This window comes from Crinia signifera, chromosome 2 (genome assembly GCF_055691185.1).
Source record: "Crinia signifera chromosome 2, ASM5569118v1, whole genome shotgun sequence".
Lineage (NCBI taxonomy): Eukaryota > Metazoa > Chordata > Amphibia > Anura > Myobatrachidae > Crinia > Crinia signifera.
This window is the reverse complement of record NC_139218.1, coordinates 24,524,347-24,539,519: the sequence shown is the minus strand read 5'-3', so window position 1 is coordinate 24,539,519 and position 15,173 is coordinate 24,524,347. Positions and strand designations below refer to the sequence as shown.

The following is a 15,173-nucleotide window of genomic DNA, read 5'->3' as shown; positions in this document are numbered from 1 at the left end:
TCCCATGTCCGGTGCTTACGGAAGTACACCCTGAGACAACAGGGGCAGCTCCCAAATTGCAGGTCTTCCTTTCTCTGAGCAACTGCCAACCTACAAGGTTGGGGAAGGAGTTGGCATTAAATATTTATTATAAATGTTACAGTGGATTAAAGTTTTATTCCTCTTTTTGATGTTTAGATTCTAGAGAACACCCCGGAGAATCACCCGGATCACAGCCACCTGAAGCACGCTCTGGAGAAGGCAGAGGAGCTTTGCTCCCAGGTGAATGAGGGGGTGCGGGAGAAGGAGAACTCCGACCGGCTGGAGTGGATCCAGGCTCACGTGCAATGTGAGGGCTTATCTGAGGTACGTTCCTCCAGGGCTTGATGGCATCTAGTGCCCGTTACAAAGAGTGGGGTGAATGATAGACCATCTGTTCCGGATGGTCTACAGGGAGAGTCAAAGTCAGTAGTTGTGGGTTGTATCAGATGCTCTACAAATATATTACTATGTAATTGTCACAAAGTTCGTCTCTGTCATGTGTTCCCAAGAGTTTCATAAACAACAGTACTAAGTAAAAGTAATGGAATAATTGTGGGGATTTCCTTAACGAGTCAAGGCTGAACAGAACCTAATTATCAATTATAGACCACCAGTGTTGGTCACATCCACCTGTACTATTGGGGGTCCAGTTCCTAAACCAGTGACGGGCAACTGGGTGACTCTGCAGGTGGTGCCGAACTATTAGTCCCAGAATGAACTGCCATGTTCTACAACCACCGAAGGGCTATAGGTCTCAAAAAAACTGGATAAAATAGGATTTTATTACCTGACTTATGGCCGCCTGTCTTCCCTTTTTTCCTCCCCATTCAGCAACTGGTTTTCAACTCTGTGACAAACTGTCTGGGGCCCCGCAAGTTCCTGCACAGCGGAAAACTCTACAAGGCCAAGAGCAACAAGGAGCTGTACGGCTTTCTTTTTAATGACTTCCTCCTGCTGACGCAGGTCATTAAGCCACTGGGCTCCTCAGGGACTGACAAGGTGTTCAGCCCCAAGTCCAACCTGCAGTACAAAATGTATAAGACGGTGAGTGAGGGCTGATGGCGTCCAGTGACGGGATGACGTTACTTCTTGGTAATAAGCCCCAATGCAAATGCATTTCGGTATTTAATTATATTTCCATTTAACCTCTGGGTGTCTTGTTGCAATATGATGCACAAGCAGCTTCTGCATATAGGTATGCTGCATATTTTAGTCATGGCAAGCTGCTTGTGTGTCCTATTTACTTATTTTTGTTAATAGAAGGGCTATTTAATGCAAAAGGAGGCTGGATGTACACATCTGAATAAGTCTGCATTTACAGCCAACCAAAGCAGTCTCTGACAGATGGAGCGAGTTGATTTTGAGTAGTGTGGCCAATATTGGGATCGGCGGGATCCTGGGATTACGTGCAGCTACCAGACTGTTCCCGACCCCAGCGTGCGGCCTGTGCAGAATGACCTTGGTTCATAGGCCACACTGCGCAGTCCGTACCTCTGCCGCCTGAACCCTCCACCTCCCTCTAAGCGATCCCAGCGGCCGATTGCCTCCCACGCCCCCCAAGTGCTTCCTCCTCGTGACTCCCCCGCAACGCTGCCGCCTGCCCCACTTCCCCAAGTAAGTAAATGTGGGGGGCGGGGCGTATTTCTATTAGGGATGCCAATCCTGCGATTGAGCATTTTTCAATCCCGATTTCCAAAATTGAGAAAATGCCCCGTGATGTTGCAATGGCACATCGCTCAGCTCACGGCTGTGTGAACCGCCCCCTCCCCCATAGTGCGCTATTAGTGCAATCAGGTGAAAGAGACGTCTATGCTTAACAATAATATGACATGTCGTTGCTGCAGCCTATTTTCCTGAATGAAGTGCTGGTGAAGCTACCCACAGACCCATCGGGGGACGAGCCTATCTTCCACATCTCTCACATTGACCGGGTGTACACGCTGCGTGCGGAGAGCATCAATGAGAGGTGAGCGCTGCACAAACATGGCCGCTGTGTAGAGGGCTGGGATTCGGTGAGGGAATCTAGCAGCAATGTGTTAGGCCCCTATGCCTTCTGAAATACTTACTGCAGTGCCCACATGAATACACCCAGGGTGAAATGTTCTGTAGTATTATTTGCCCAATCATTATGACATACAATGTGTTTCCGCACATGGGTATCTGCTCTCTATTGTTACATTGGGGCCGATTCAGACGTGTTCGCACTGGTCCAAATTTGTCCCTTTCGACAATGTTTTGGCTCTGCGCATGCACATTGTCGCCAATGTGCATTGTCAGGCCCCATCAGCGAGCACCTTCGGCTAAGTTTCTCATCGCCAAGGTGCTCGCAGCCTGAGTGACAGGCAGGGGGCGTTCCTGGGTTGGGCCCCCAGCATTTCATTGTTGTGCACGCAAAAATGGTGGGCGCGCCCATAGAAACACTTGGTGAACCCCAGCAAATGCAGGCATTCCTCTTCCTGTTCAAGGCAGGCGTATGGCGTTAGCGCCCACCCCAAATTTGCATCCATCCGTGCAGCCGCCGCGTGACTCCTGGTAGGGATGGCCATCGGTGCAGTCGCCATCGATAGTCATAAACTATGTGATAGATAACCATTGATGGTTACCCATTATCTTTGACTGAATTGCCCGAGGGCCATTCAAAATGTGGGGGCGAGGCTTCCAGGTGTCGGGGGTGGGGCTATGCTCTGTGTCCCGACACATTGAAAAAAAAAAAAAACAGAAACATTGGTTATCCTTTGCCATCGATGTAGGGAATCCATCTGGTTCTCCCGCATCGATGGCAAAAGTATTCATCATCGACCATAAACCATCGATGATATCAAATCATCAATGGACGATGGCCATCCCTAACTCCTGGTTCCTGCGGCTCCTGTGAGCGCCGGACACAGTAGGAGAAATCATTCAATGTTTAGCAACCATCGGGGTTAGCGTGTATTTTGCGGGGCAGCGTTCACCTGCTCGCTGTGCTGTGGAGACACGCAGCCTAGCCAGCAGGTCTGAATAGAGCCTATTGTTCTACCATGATAACATATTATCTGCATAATTATCTTCTTCGCCGCCTTACATTCCAGTCCTGGAAGGCAGAACCGTAGGGAACAGAGCTGGGACCCCATATTCTGTGATGCTCCCCAGCTCGCAGCCTGGAGCTTGGCTGTAACGGGATCTGCGTCTTACCACAAGGTGGATATATGATAACGGCTGTGTCTCTCTCCCCCGTCAGGACGGCATGGGTGCAGAAAATTAAAGCAGCATCAGAGTTGTACATAGAGACGGAGAAGAAGAAGAGGGAGAAAGCGTATCTGGGTGAGTCTGTCATCTGTATATACAGAAACACTGGCTTTGTGTTACAGTGAGCTCCGCTGCTTCCACTGGCCATGCCCCCGTGGTTTTATCTTTAGCAGCTGTAAATGGGTCATGTGACTTATATGGCTGGTAATAACTTTATGTCCCTACCATTGTTATTTCCCATGGATGTATTTCACCTGTTTGGTCTTGTTTAACAGTTCGCTCTCAAAGGGCCACAGGAATCGGTCGGCTAATGGTGAATATTGTAGAAGGAATCGAATTGAAACCCTGCAGGTCACATGGTAGGCAATGCTCTACTCCCATGCATGAGTGTGTGTGCTTGTCTGCCATGAACAATAAGTGCTTATGGGGCAGCTAAACGGTTTGGGAGCTGCACTGGGCAGGCAGCAGAGCCAACGCTTACACCCTATTTACCAACTCTGCTAGAAGGTCCAGGAGACTCCCGGATTCCCAGGACAGCAGTAACCCCGCCCAAATCTCAGTCGTTTACTCATAGAAGTGGGCGTGGCTTGATTAGTTAATAATATATGAACTGTCATTATGATCCCTCCCCTGTAATGTTACTTTAGCATAACAAAATTGCCTTGCCACGCCCCCTGCTCTTTGACTTTCCCATTGGTGTTTCCGGGAGGGCAAGCATCAGAAGCCAGAAAGTGTGCTTTGTTCCTTAGATCCGGGCATAAGGTGTCACTACGGTATCACAAATGCCTCTGGTAACTATATTTGTCTTTAGTGACAATTGAAGTGAAATTGTTCAGTGATAATTACTTTAAAATCTTATGTTCCATGTCGTTGGGCTTATGTGAGCACCGAACTGTTGCTATTTTTCTGTTATTGAAAATATCTTAATAAAAAGATTAAAAAAAAAAAAAATAATAAAAAGGTGTCACTGTGATTCTGACAATATCTGTATTCATTTATTTGTCCTGTCCAGGCAAGAGTAATCCATACTGCGAGATCACAATGGGCTCCCAGTGTCACATCACCAAAACCATTCAGGACACATTAAACCCCAAGTGGAATTCCAATTGCCAATTCTTTATCAAGGACCTGGAGCAGGACGTTCTCTGCATCACCGTGTTCGAGAGGGATCAGTTTTCTCCAGACGGTCAGTACTCCGCATTCAGGGGCATATATACAGAGACCAATATAATGGGACATATATACTGGGGCAGCGATGCTCACTGTGACTTACATACTGGGGCAGCGATACTCAGTGGGACATGTATACTGGGGGCAGTATTACTCACTGGGACGTTTGGGCAGTATGGCAGAAGTGGTTAGCATTACCACCTCACAGCACTGAGGTCATGGGTTAAATTCCCACCATGACCCAAACTGTGTGGAGTTTGATTTTTCTCTCCGTGCTTGCGTGGGTTTCCTCGTGGATCTCTGGTTCCTCCCATGATCCAAAATTATACTGGTACTGTAGGTTATTTTTTTGCTCGGAGCCAATTAATCCAAGTGTGTATGTACTGTACATGTATGGCAGACTAGATGGGGCAAGTGGTTCTTCTCTGCTATAAAGTAATATTTTTCAATATATACCATAGAATATATACCAGGATAGTGATACTCACTGGGGCATATATACCGGGACAGTGATACTCACTGGGGCATATATACCGGGATAGCGATACTCACTGGGCTGATTCACCACTATACCTGATGTAAATGCTGTGCCCCTGGTCTTGGTTTCAGTCATAATGATCATTTAAAGGTCTTCCTAAGTGATGATATCCCTACATGTAACACTTTCCACCGTTTCAGACTTTCTGGGGAGAACGGAAATCCGAGTTGCAGATATAAAGAAGGACCAAGGCTCGAAAGGCCCGGTCACGAAGTGTCTGCTGTTACACGAAGTCCCAACGGGGGAGATAGTCGTGCGACTAGACTTACAGCTGTTTGATGAACCCTAGGAACATTCGCACAAACCCACCTCCTCCTCCTCCTCCTCTCCCGTACCTTTACAGTAGACCCAGAGGCCTCCCACGGTGGTTTGTCGCCATTCCTGGATCTGACATCGCCGTTTTATCATCAGAGATTTTTAATTGGAATTGCCATTTTCTAAGAAAATTTCTGTGTTTTATATGTGGGACTTCATGTTAGATTTTAGGGTATCGTTTTCTGTTTCCGAATACAAAGGTTCTTTGCTGTGACACACACACACACACACACACACACACACACACACACACACACACACACACACACACACACACACACACACACACACACACACACACACACACACACACACACACACACACACACACATATTTAGAAGATGTTCTGGATTCTTACACATCACTAATTCAGTTTCAGAAGAAATGGTTATGTTCTAGGTTTGGCAACACACAAGCCTTTCTGCTCTTGTTTGGACTATCCCTCCCGGAAATCCCTTTCAACGGCTGGCAAGGTATGCTGCAACTTGTAGTTCTATCAAATCTGGAGAGTCGTGGGTTGCCTGACAGATTCGAGGATATTTGGCCAAACGAAATCCAAGGCCAGATAACAGTTCTGTTATTCCAAACAAAGTATTACTCGGTCAGATATCTTTTACCAGATTTGGGAGAGATCTCATGCATTATACAGAAGTTATGCATTATACACTTATGTGTAAGTGAGCAAATGAGGTTAAAATTCAAATTATTTTTTTTTACGCCCAAGAAACCTTTCTCTGTTTGCCTTGCTACTGGCAGCGTCTGACCAAGGGGGTGCAGGGACTGGGTGTCTGGCTAGGGGACCCAGCAGGTGCTGCTAATGTCTTTTAGAGGGTAAATAAGAAAAATTTGCTATAGTTTTTTAATTTCATGAAGCCAATGCAATGAAACCATGCAAGTAGAAAGTTTTGAAGCAACCATTAGGGTATTAGCATTCATTAGATTGTGAAGAGCTGGAATCCGATTGGATGCTGTGAGGGTTACAGCACATCGATGTTGCTGCTTGTCCATTTCTATAAGCACCTTAGTCATTTACATATATGCATTGGGCTGATTTTAAATGTTATTCCAAATCTTGCTGGTAAATTATTACCTCCGTATAGATAAGATTTTTTGTACTTTGTGTTTCATTTTTTCCTGCTGTCTTACGGTGCCGGAACAACGTGTCTACGCCACTGTGTTAAATACATTCACTTGGTAAAGGTAGGCTGGTTACTTCTATGGACACACTGCATTACAGCAGCACTGCGAAATTTCTGCCAGAAGGCAACAGGAAAAATGATTATGTGCAACGTATTGGATGAAATTAATTAAAATCCTTTTAGTTTTTAATCTATAGCGGTTCCAGACCAGCCACTAATAGTTTTTAGACATCCGTCCTTCTAACGTCTGTCCTCTGAGCAGGTGATGTGTTGTGGTGGTTTTTCTCCACGATCCCGGCCCATTTAATGTTTTCCGTCTGCGTTTCCACTGTCTCGTGCATTTGTTAGCCCTTTCTTGAGAGACAGTTTTGCAATGAATATATATATTCATTGTATACTAAACATCATTTATTTCCCCGAGCGTGGGCCTTAAACCTATTGCGTACAGGAACAGTCTTTATGGTTTTTAGAACTTGCCAATAAGTGTCTGGCAGAGAGCTCATTTCTGTTTTGTGAACTTACTACGCCATCACGTCTGCCCCTGACAGTAACTGTATTATTCATACAAGGGATCTGTAGAAAATAGTTTTGTTGCAAAATCTTCCCTGTATAATGTGGTATGAAAAATAGTCCGATACACAGAACTACAGCCTTGTAAAGGACGTCTAAACGGTACACACCTCATAAAGGTACTTAAAGTTACAAATATATACACAGATAGGTACTCCGCATCTGTGGTGAAATATCTATAGTAACATGTAAAGATGCATAAATAAGGGTCTGTATACACGTGACTACAGAATAGACGGTACTTAGGATAACACATGTGCACTTACGTATATAATGAATAAGACCTTGTTTACATTAAATCTTACATTCTCCAGAACAGGCAAGGAAATCCATTTGCTACAATGGGCAGACCATGTTTTCAGGGATTTCTGCAGGTGAATGAATTTAATTGCTAAGAACGTCAGAAATAGCCTGAAATATTCTCACAGGTATCTGCAGATCACGTCCTGTAAGGGCACAATGGGAGAGAGATGAGAAATCGGTGCAGTAGGTTTGGGATTCTGAAACCTGTCCTGAGGGCTGACCCAGCTGAAGCACAGGGGCAGTTAGTAATGCCCAAGCGGTCGGTTACCGTTACCTCCACTTGTGCTCCTGGGAGAAGAGCCACTAAACAAACACTGTTAGACCAGGCTGGAGGATAGTCTGAGGGTTGAGAAGGAGAACAGCCGATATCGGTCTGGATGGTATATAAATATTCAGGGGTAGATGTATGAAGCAGTGATAAGGGTGGAGAAGTGATAAAGTGCCTGGTAGTTTATCACCGGCCAATCAGCTCCTAACTGTCCCTTTTTAAACCTAGCCTGTAACTTAGCAGTCAGGAGCTGATTGGCCGGTGATACTAGGCACTTTATCACTTCTCCTCCCTCATCACTGCTTCATACATCTACCTATCAGTGACTTTGGGAAAATCTTAGTGCATAGTTTATGTGCTGCAAAGACCTAGGGAGGCAGTTTATTGGGTCAGGCTTGTTCCGCAAGTGGTTTTGTCATTATTTGGTACAAAAATAGAATATAATTTCACTCCTACCTCAGCTTATTTAGATTATTCTGTATCACTTCATGATCTGACCTATTCATTTACTGCATTATTACTTCTCAACATTTTCCCCATAAGATGACCCTGCAATACAGTACATATTCATTCAGGTGCAGGATATCTAGATAATTACTAATGAGCGGTTCGTAGCTGACTATTTTTTGAGCAATTGCCGATCATGAGTGCCATTCGTAGTGCGGCCCTTTTAGAACAAAGTTGGGAAGTTCTACTGCTTCGTACTTGATGAATGCAGCCATTTTGTCAGCTTTGTGAGAGGGAACCACAAAGCCGACAAAGAGGAACCAGTGTTATCCCACAGGCTTAAAGCACTTGCCTCTATCACCGTCATGCATTGATGCTGGTTCATAGTGTATATATATAGGATGATAATAATAATAATAGGCATTGGTTTAGCCCACAAAATATACAACCTCCACATTATGTAGCAGAAGAGGCCATTTAAAAAAAACAGATATATGAATTGTGCATAACCTTAACTAGGGATGTTCCAATGTATAGGCCACAGCGTGGAAAGTCTTATCACTGTTTATTGAAACCTGTTTGTTTCCTCTTTGTACTTTGTAGTTCCTTTTTTAGTCCTAGGGTTCTTCTAGCGAACCAACAGCGTTGGCAGCCATTTTGTAGGCTGAATATTGAAACAAGCTGTCCATTCACTTTTTTGGCAAGTGACATCTGAGGTTTGAGGATTCATTCCTCAGCAATGTTGCAGAGCTCCTAGCAAATACATAGACTAGCCTACAACATGGCAGCTTCCAATGTAGTTATGCCACAGGTGCACTTTAAGGCCTGAATTATAACAAAAAATAGAATTATGAAGGGGGTATTTTAATGTATTTTATTTTTTTACCATTCCTACACTCCACGACTATATATCTATGTATCAAGTCAGGGCACCTTGTAATATCTAGTTCTACATCATTCCTGTTCTACTTTAGAAGTTAGTTAAGTATTTTACCTCATGATGCCTTTACCACATAGGTCAGAGATGGCTAACCTTGACACTCCAGCTGTTGTTTAACTACACATCCCAGCATGCCCTGAATCAATTTTACTATTTGGCCATACTAAAACTTATGCTGGGCATGATGGGATGTGTAGTTCAACAACAGCTGGAGTGTCAAGGTTAGCCATCACTGACATAGGTCATAACACACAGCAGCTAATCACATACCAAATTCACAGCAAATGTGATTGGCGGCTAAAGCTTACAGATTTTAAGAGTCGAGCTGTTAATTAAGCCATCTTGTCTTTTTTTTTTTATTTTGGTCACTATTTGTCACTGCCAAAACATCTTGTATTAACTGTGTTGCTTCATAGGAATATTGATAGATTTGTCTTTCTAATGTACCTGCCGCTTACTTGTAAAGAAGGCGGCCATTTTGTAGATGTGAACATGAACAGAGTGATGGAAATGCAGCCAATCGCCTCTCTAGAAACCAGCAAACCCCCATGCGTCCTGCCTCAGTGATGTCATGGTTTCCTAGGGGATTAATAGTCTGCGCTTCCACATCTGTTGGTTTCCTGAACAAAATGGCTCCCTCCTTTATGTGTAGATGACAGGGTTTCATATGTATGCTGACATGCTGTACGATGACTCCTTTTACGGGAAACCTGTTTAGCTGTGAATATCTTAATTAAAAACAGCTGGAGTAATTCATTTAGGGCGGTGGCGCCTCTATACGCCCCAGATGTGGCCCAATTGCTGTGGACCTTTTTAGATTAGAGCTTTGACAGCATTTATCGACTAGACTACTGAATACTGCCATAGAGTCTGTGGTTTAACTTATTGACATTTAATATTGTACGTGTGTTTTAATATGGTACGTATGCCACTGCGGACTTTAGCCTCTAGGCAATACCATATTTTGATAATAATAGTCCAAAATGGACACATACCATTGCACAAATTGCTTAACATATAAAAACAGGCTAAGGTGACCTGTGGCTCTGCGGATGAAGAATCATGGGAAACCGGGCCTGTGAATATAGAAGATGTGGGAGAGTCCATCCCACGGACCACTGTAATATAATTGTATTTTGAAACATTATAGAGGTTTCTGGAGCGTCAGAGTTTACATTTCATACTTAAATATTTTAGCGTTTATTTATTAGGGACGGTGTTGAATATTGCACTCACCGGAAAGAGTCGTTTTGTTATTTTCCAGAAGAGACCCTCTTGTAATACATTTGGTCAAATTTAAGGGAATTATTTTAACTAAGCATGTGTTTGTTGCCTATTTCAGGTTCATACCTTTAAAGTATTTTGTTACATTGTAAAAGTTGCAGTTCTGCTTTCTGGACTACGTTTTACTGTTCGAGAGCCAGAGGAGAAATTGAGTTTGGCATCTGCGTCAGCCATGTTGTCGGAGTCCATAGAACGAGACAGTGGCGCATTTTTAATTGATAGAAGTATTAGGCTGGTTTCACACACTCCGGCTCCTGCCGGACGGTGAAATCCCGCACGGCCAGGGAGCCGTGCCGCACACAGTACTTTATCATGGAGGGGATGGCTACAGCCCGGCAGCCGTCCCTTCCAGTGGTGGGATCCGGCTGCGGCCGGGCCGTGGCCATCCCGTGTGAATGGACACAATAGTGTCCATTCACAACTAATGTGTGCGGCACGGCTCCCTGGCCGTACGGGATTTCACCGTCCGGCAGGAGCCGGAGTGTGTGAAACCGGCCTTAGGCATTTTGTAGGTGTGGCTTATGTGTAGCCGGATGTCCGCTGGGCATTGTGCGTAACGTGAAAGCATATGGGATCGCCAAGCAGGAAATGCACCTTAAGTAAACGGCCATGTCAGCAGCACTGCAACTAGTAGAGCCCCTTACCTGTCCGATTGACATATCAAACATTTTATCGCCTATTCTGTGGTGTACGAATTTCATGTTGTTTTGGTTGGGAATAAAAGTTTATTAAATCTATTAGTGAAGTATTTCTGTGTGTCCATTTATGTGTAAATATTACAAGAGAGATTCTCTATTATTAAAAATGGAAAAAAAAAAACACAGAGACCAAGTATTTTCCCAAACTGCCAAATTAAACAGTAGTTCTGCAATAACCTCCTTTGTCCCATGACCTCTCCATGGCCCTTATTCTGGTTGGTGCGGTAATATCCGCGTGCGTTCGTGCCGCCGATGTTTTGTGTCTGCGCATGTGCAGAGGCGTCTCTGCGCATGTGCGAGCGGGACGCACGGCCACATTCCGCATGAAATGTGTACACTACGAACAGGGGGTGGAGACGGGTGTGAAGGGCTGTTTGGGCTCATTACCATATGTTTACACCCCGCGTTTCATGGGCGTTCCCATGCAAACGCTGGGCGTACGTATGGTAATGCGGCCGTGACGCACGTGTAGGGGGCGGACATATGACATTGCCGGATGTCAGCTGCCCGCCCAGATCCCTGCTTTTGCACGGAGAAATGCCCGTGTGGTCTGAGGTTGCGGGAGCTGCCTGGCCACTCGATCCTGCATTCGATGGTCTGCGACCATCAAATGATGGGGGAGGTTCCCTGAGATGGAGGAGGTGTATTCATGAGAAATACACGTGCGGTCTGTTCGGACAGCTTCTTACCGCGTACGGACGGAGTTGGCGATCCGTATGGAAGGCGGGGTTTAGGACGCACAATGCTGGCCGCATATTCGGATCCGGCCGCACCGATCAGAATAAGGGCCCATGTGTGGTCCTCTATAGCCCCTCCCCCACCCCAACCTCATGCATCCTTTTTTTTTTTGAGCTGACAGGTGGTATTTCATGCCCTACCATCCACTAGGGCGTGCTGTGAGAATAAAATAGTGTGCGAAGTGTAGCAAGGCACCGTGCCCGAAGCAAGCTGTGTCGAAATTACATAATTTACATAACACGCGGTAATACGGTTTATTGTGTGAACGGAGATTAGAGGCTGCGGAGGAGACAATTACTCAGTATCCTTCATTATCTTATAGAGGAGAGGCATGGGAGCTGAGAGATCGGATGGTCGTTAGAGAGACAGTTTGAATCAGAATTGTGTTTTTTTTAGAAGAACAGAGAAGGAAAGATACCAGTAGAGAGAGGTTGCAGATTTTAGTTAAGCTTGGGATAAGCTCAGGAGACAGAGCTTTACTGACTTATAAGGGTATAGGACCAAGAGGAGAGTTAGTAAAGGATGAGAAGAGTGTGGATACTTCATCCTCACTTGTGGAGTCAAATGAGGAGAGCATGGCAAAGGGCTCAGGAAAGGAAGTAAGCAAGTCACTGGCTGAGGTAGAGCAAGCCATTTCATCTTGGATTTTAGCAATTTTTTCCTTGAAGAAGGAAGCAAGCTCTTGCGCATAGATATTGGCAGGTGGAGAGGGTGAAGAAGGGTAAAGAAGTGATTTAAATGTATTAAAAAGTTGCTTGGGGTTAGTGGCATGAGAAGAGATGAGAGATTGAAAATAAGTTTGTTTAGCAGTGTCCTGAGCATGACGATAGGAGTGGTAGGTAGGTTTAAATGTGACAGTCACTTGGATTTTGAGATTTACGCCACTGACGTTCAAATCTACGTGAATACAAGATCAAGGCAGTGTCCCTCCTTGTGAGTAGAGGAGTCAGACCATTGGGAGAGGCCGAGAGAGGAGGTTAGAGGCATGAGGAGAAACCACCACCAGTGATTACTAATTCATTCACCTGCGCTCAAGGACGGCTAGGTTTAACACCTGGACCTAGTAAAATTTACTCCTGAGTTTCTAAAAAGGAGAGGAGGTGATGTTGCCCATAGCAACCAAACACTATCATTTCGCCATTGCATCCTAGAAAATGTACCCTTAGTGCACGTTTGACTGTGGTGAAACATTGTCTTACTTGTTCCATGTAGGCATCTGCACATTCACGTTTTAGGACTCCCAGTTCCACAAAATCTCACACGTGCTCTGCTGGACAGAGATCTGGTGCCAGGGGAGTGTGCTGAGCTCAGGTGGAACCAGCCTGACATGGTTCGCTAACTGTCAGTAAAAGTAATTATGTAGGCGGTGGCATCTCAACAATACTCTATGGGTGAAATGTAATAGGATGAGAGAATCAGAAAGTGAGAGATTTGGTAAGAAATCTCCAGGACCAACGGCGGCATCTCTTATTTATTTATTAACAGTTTCTTATATAGCGCACACATATTCCGCAGCGCTGTACAGAGAATATTTAAACACTCACATCAGTCCCTGCCCCAGTGGAGTTTACAATCTATATTCCCTACCACATGTACACGCACACACAGACATTCTAGGGTTAATTTTTGTTGGAAGCCAATTAACCCACCAGTATATTTTTTGGATTGTGGGAGGAAACCGGAGTACCCAGAGCAAGCACGGGGAGAATATACAAACTCTGCACAGTTAGGGCCATGGTGGGAATGGAACCCATGACCGCAGTGCTGTGAGGCAGTAATGCTAACCATCCGTGCTGCAGCATATTATAAAATAAATTAGTGTGCCTGAAGCATTGTGAGCAAAGAGATGCAGTGCACTTCAAATGGTGTCCATGTCAACTGTGTCAACACTCGGGAAAAAAAAAAAGACAGTGAAAAGCCCCATGTTGACCTTTGACTGTTGACCTAGACCAGTGGCTCTAAACCTCAGTCCTCAAGGACCCCTAACAGTGCACGGTTTCCAGGTCTCCACACAGAATCACAGGTGAAATAATTAGCTCCACCTGTGATCTTTTAAAATGTGTCAGTGAATAATGAGTGCACATGTGCACCTGCTGGGTGACCTGGAAAATATGCACTGTTGGGGGTCCTTGAGGACCGAGGTTGAGAAGCACTGACCTAGACCATTTATTTTTCTCCTTCGGTAGACATCAGGGGCCACAGCTTTACAGTGGGTAGTGGGAATGGGAGAGAGCACCAGCACCCTAGGTTAAACTTGAACTGCCTCCCAGGCAGTAGGGCTCCTCCCCTCCTCTACACCACCTCCAGGCCAGGAAGCTCAGTTTTTTCGGGTGCTGGCAGGAGCCAGATGCACCTAATAGAGGGGCTGCTATTTAGCAGCCTAACTTGATTTTTATATATTTTTTTTTTTACACTGACTTCTGTCAGTGACAGAGCAGCAGCGCCGGGCGTCTGAGCAGACACCTGTGCTGCTGCTCCATCACCCGGGTCCGGAGCTGCATCGCCACTCGAGGGTGGGGACCAGCAGCGGCCCCCGGGCACTGGGGAGCATTGGACGCCGGGGACCTGACAAAAGGTAACGCGCTCCCTGCTGGGAGCGCGCGTGATTTCGCTTGCGGGGCATTGCGGCTGCAGCAGTTCGGCGGGGGGGGGGGGGGCGCTACCGCCGCCTGCGCTGACAAGCGGACGGCTGGTCCGCCACCCGCTCCCGCTGGACCACCAGGGAAACGGTTTGTGGGCAGCGGCGCCAGGTATGTGGGGCCGCCCGGTAGTGCCGGATCCCCGCCATTTTTACCGGCGCCGCATGTGGACACCTCCCTGGGGGCCATTTGTCAGCAGGTGGAGAAGGCTCCCCCCCACATCAGCCCCTCCACCCGGGGACAGTAGGCAGGGAACTGTGCTCAGCACAGAGAGTTCCCGCCACTGTAATCCCTTCCTGCCTGCCTGCTGCATGTGAGAAGGGACATGGAGGAGCTCACAGCCACCCGGAGTTCCACTCCTTCACTGCCAGGTCATTTGGGCATGTCCCCCCTGTACCCCTCCTTCGGGACACTGTACAGTACTGTGCTCTGAGAGGAGCCTTGTGCCATTAATTGCATTGCCCTTGTATGCTGCATTGTTTGTTAACAGTTTAGCTGCCTGTCAGTTTAATCTGTGTTACACTGTACTATATGGCCATGTATTGCTGGTTATGTCATGCTGACTTAACATGTGTGGAGGGACACAGAGAGCTTATCAAGCCAGTCTGGGGTTCCACTCCTTCACTGCCTGGGCTCCCCTGTAATAATCTCGATTCTCCTCAAAAACAGGAGTCAGGTTACAGAGCAGACAGAGTTCAAACTCTGGTCACAGCAGAGCCAAGTGCAACATTGTATCCTGTGAATTAACACCATCACTGCCTGTCGGAAGCATAAAGGACAGAGCGGATGGTGTAATGGTTAGCATTGCTGCATCACAGTGCAAAGGTCATGGGTTCGGTTCCCAACATGACCCAGACTGTGCAGAGTTTATCTG

At 46.0% G+C, this 15,173-nt stretch overlaps 1 protein-coding gene across 13 annotated transcripts in view; it reads left to right on the top strand.

Annotated features, from left to right (window-relative positions):
* The window catches only part of ITSN1 (intersectin 1), a 114,312-nt gene extending 103,351 nt beyond the window's left edge, over positions 1 to 10,961 (top strand). For all 13 annotated transcript variants that reach the window (XM_083171778.1, XM_083171777.1, XM_083171768.1 and 10 more), the window contains 8 exons: positions 178 to 345; positions 853 to 1,065; positions 1,866 to 1,987; positions 3,242 to 3,324; positions 3,525 to 3,608; positions 4,262 to 4,435; positions 5,098 to 10,455; positions 10,726 to 10,961. In XM_083171778.1, the coding sequence (XP_083027904.1) occupies positions 178 to 345; positions 853 to 1,065; positions 1,866 to 1,987; positions 3,242 to 3,324; positions 3,525 to 3,608; positions 4,262 to 4,435; positions 5,098 to 5,246 (993 nt within the window). In that variant the 3' untranslated portion in view covers positions 5,247 to 10,455; positions 10,726 to 10,961. The remainder of the gene's footprint in view (positions 1 to 177; positions 346 to 852; positions 1,066 to 1,865; positions 1,988 to 3,241; positions 3,325 to 3,524; positions 3,609 to 4,261; positions 4,436 to 5,097; positions 10,456 to 10,725) is intronic.
* Positions 10,962 to 15,173: the final 4,212 nt, after the last annotated feature.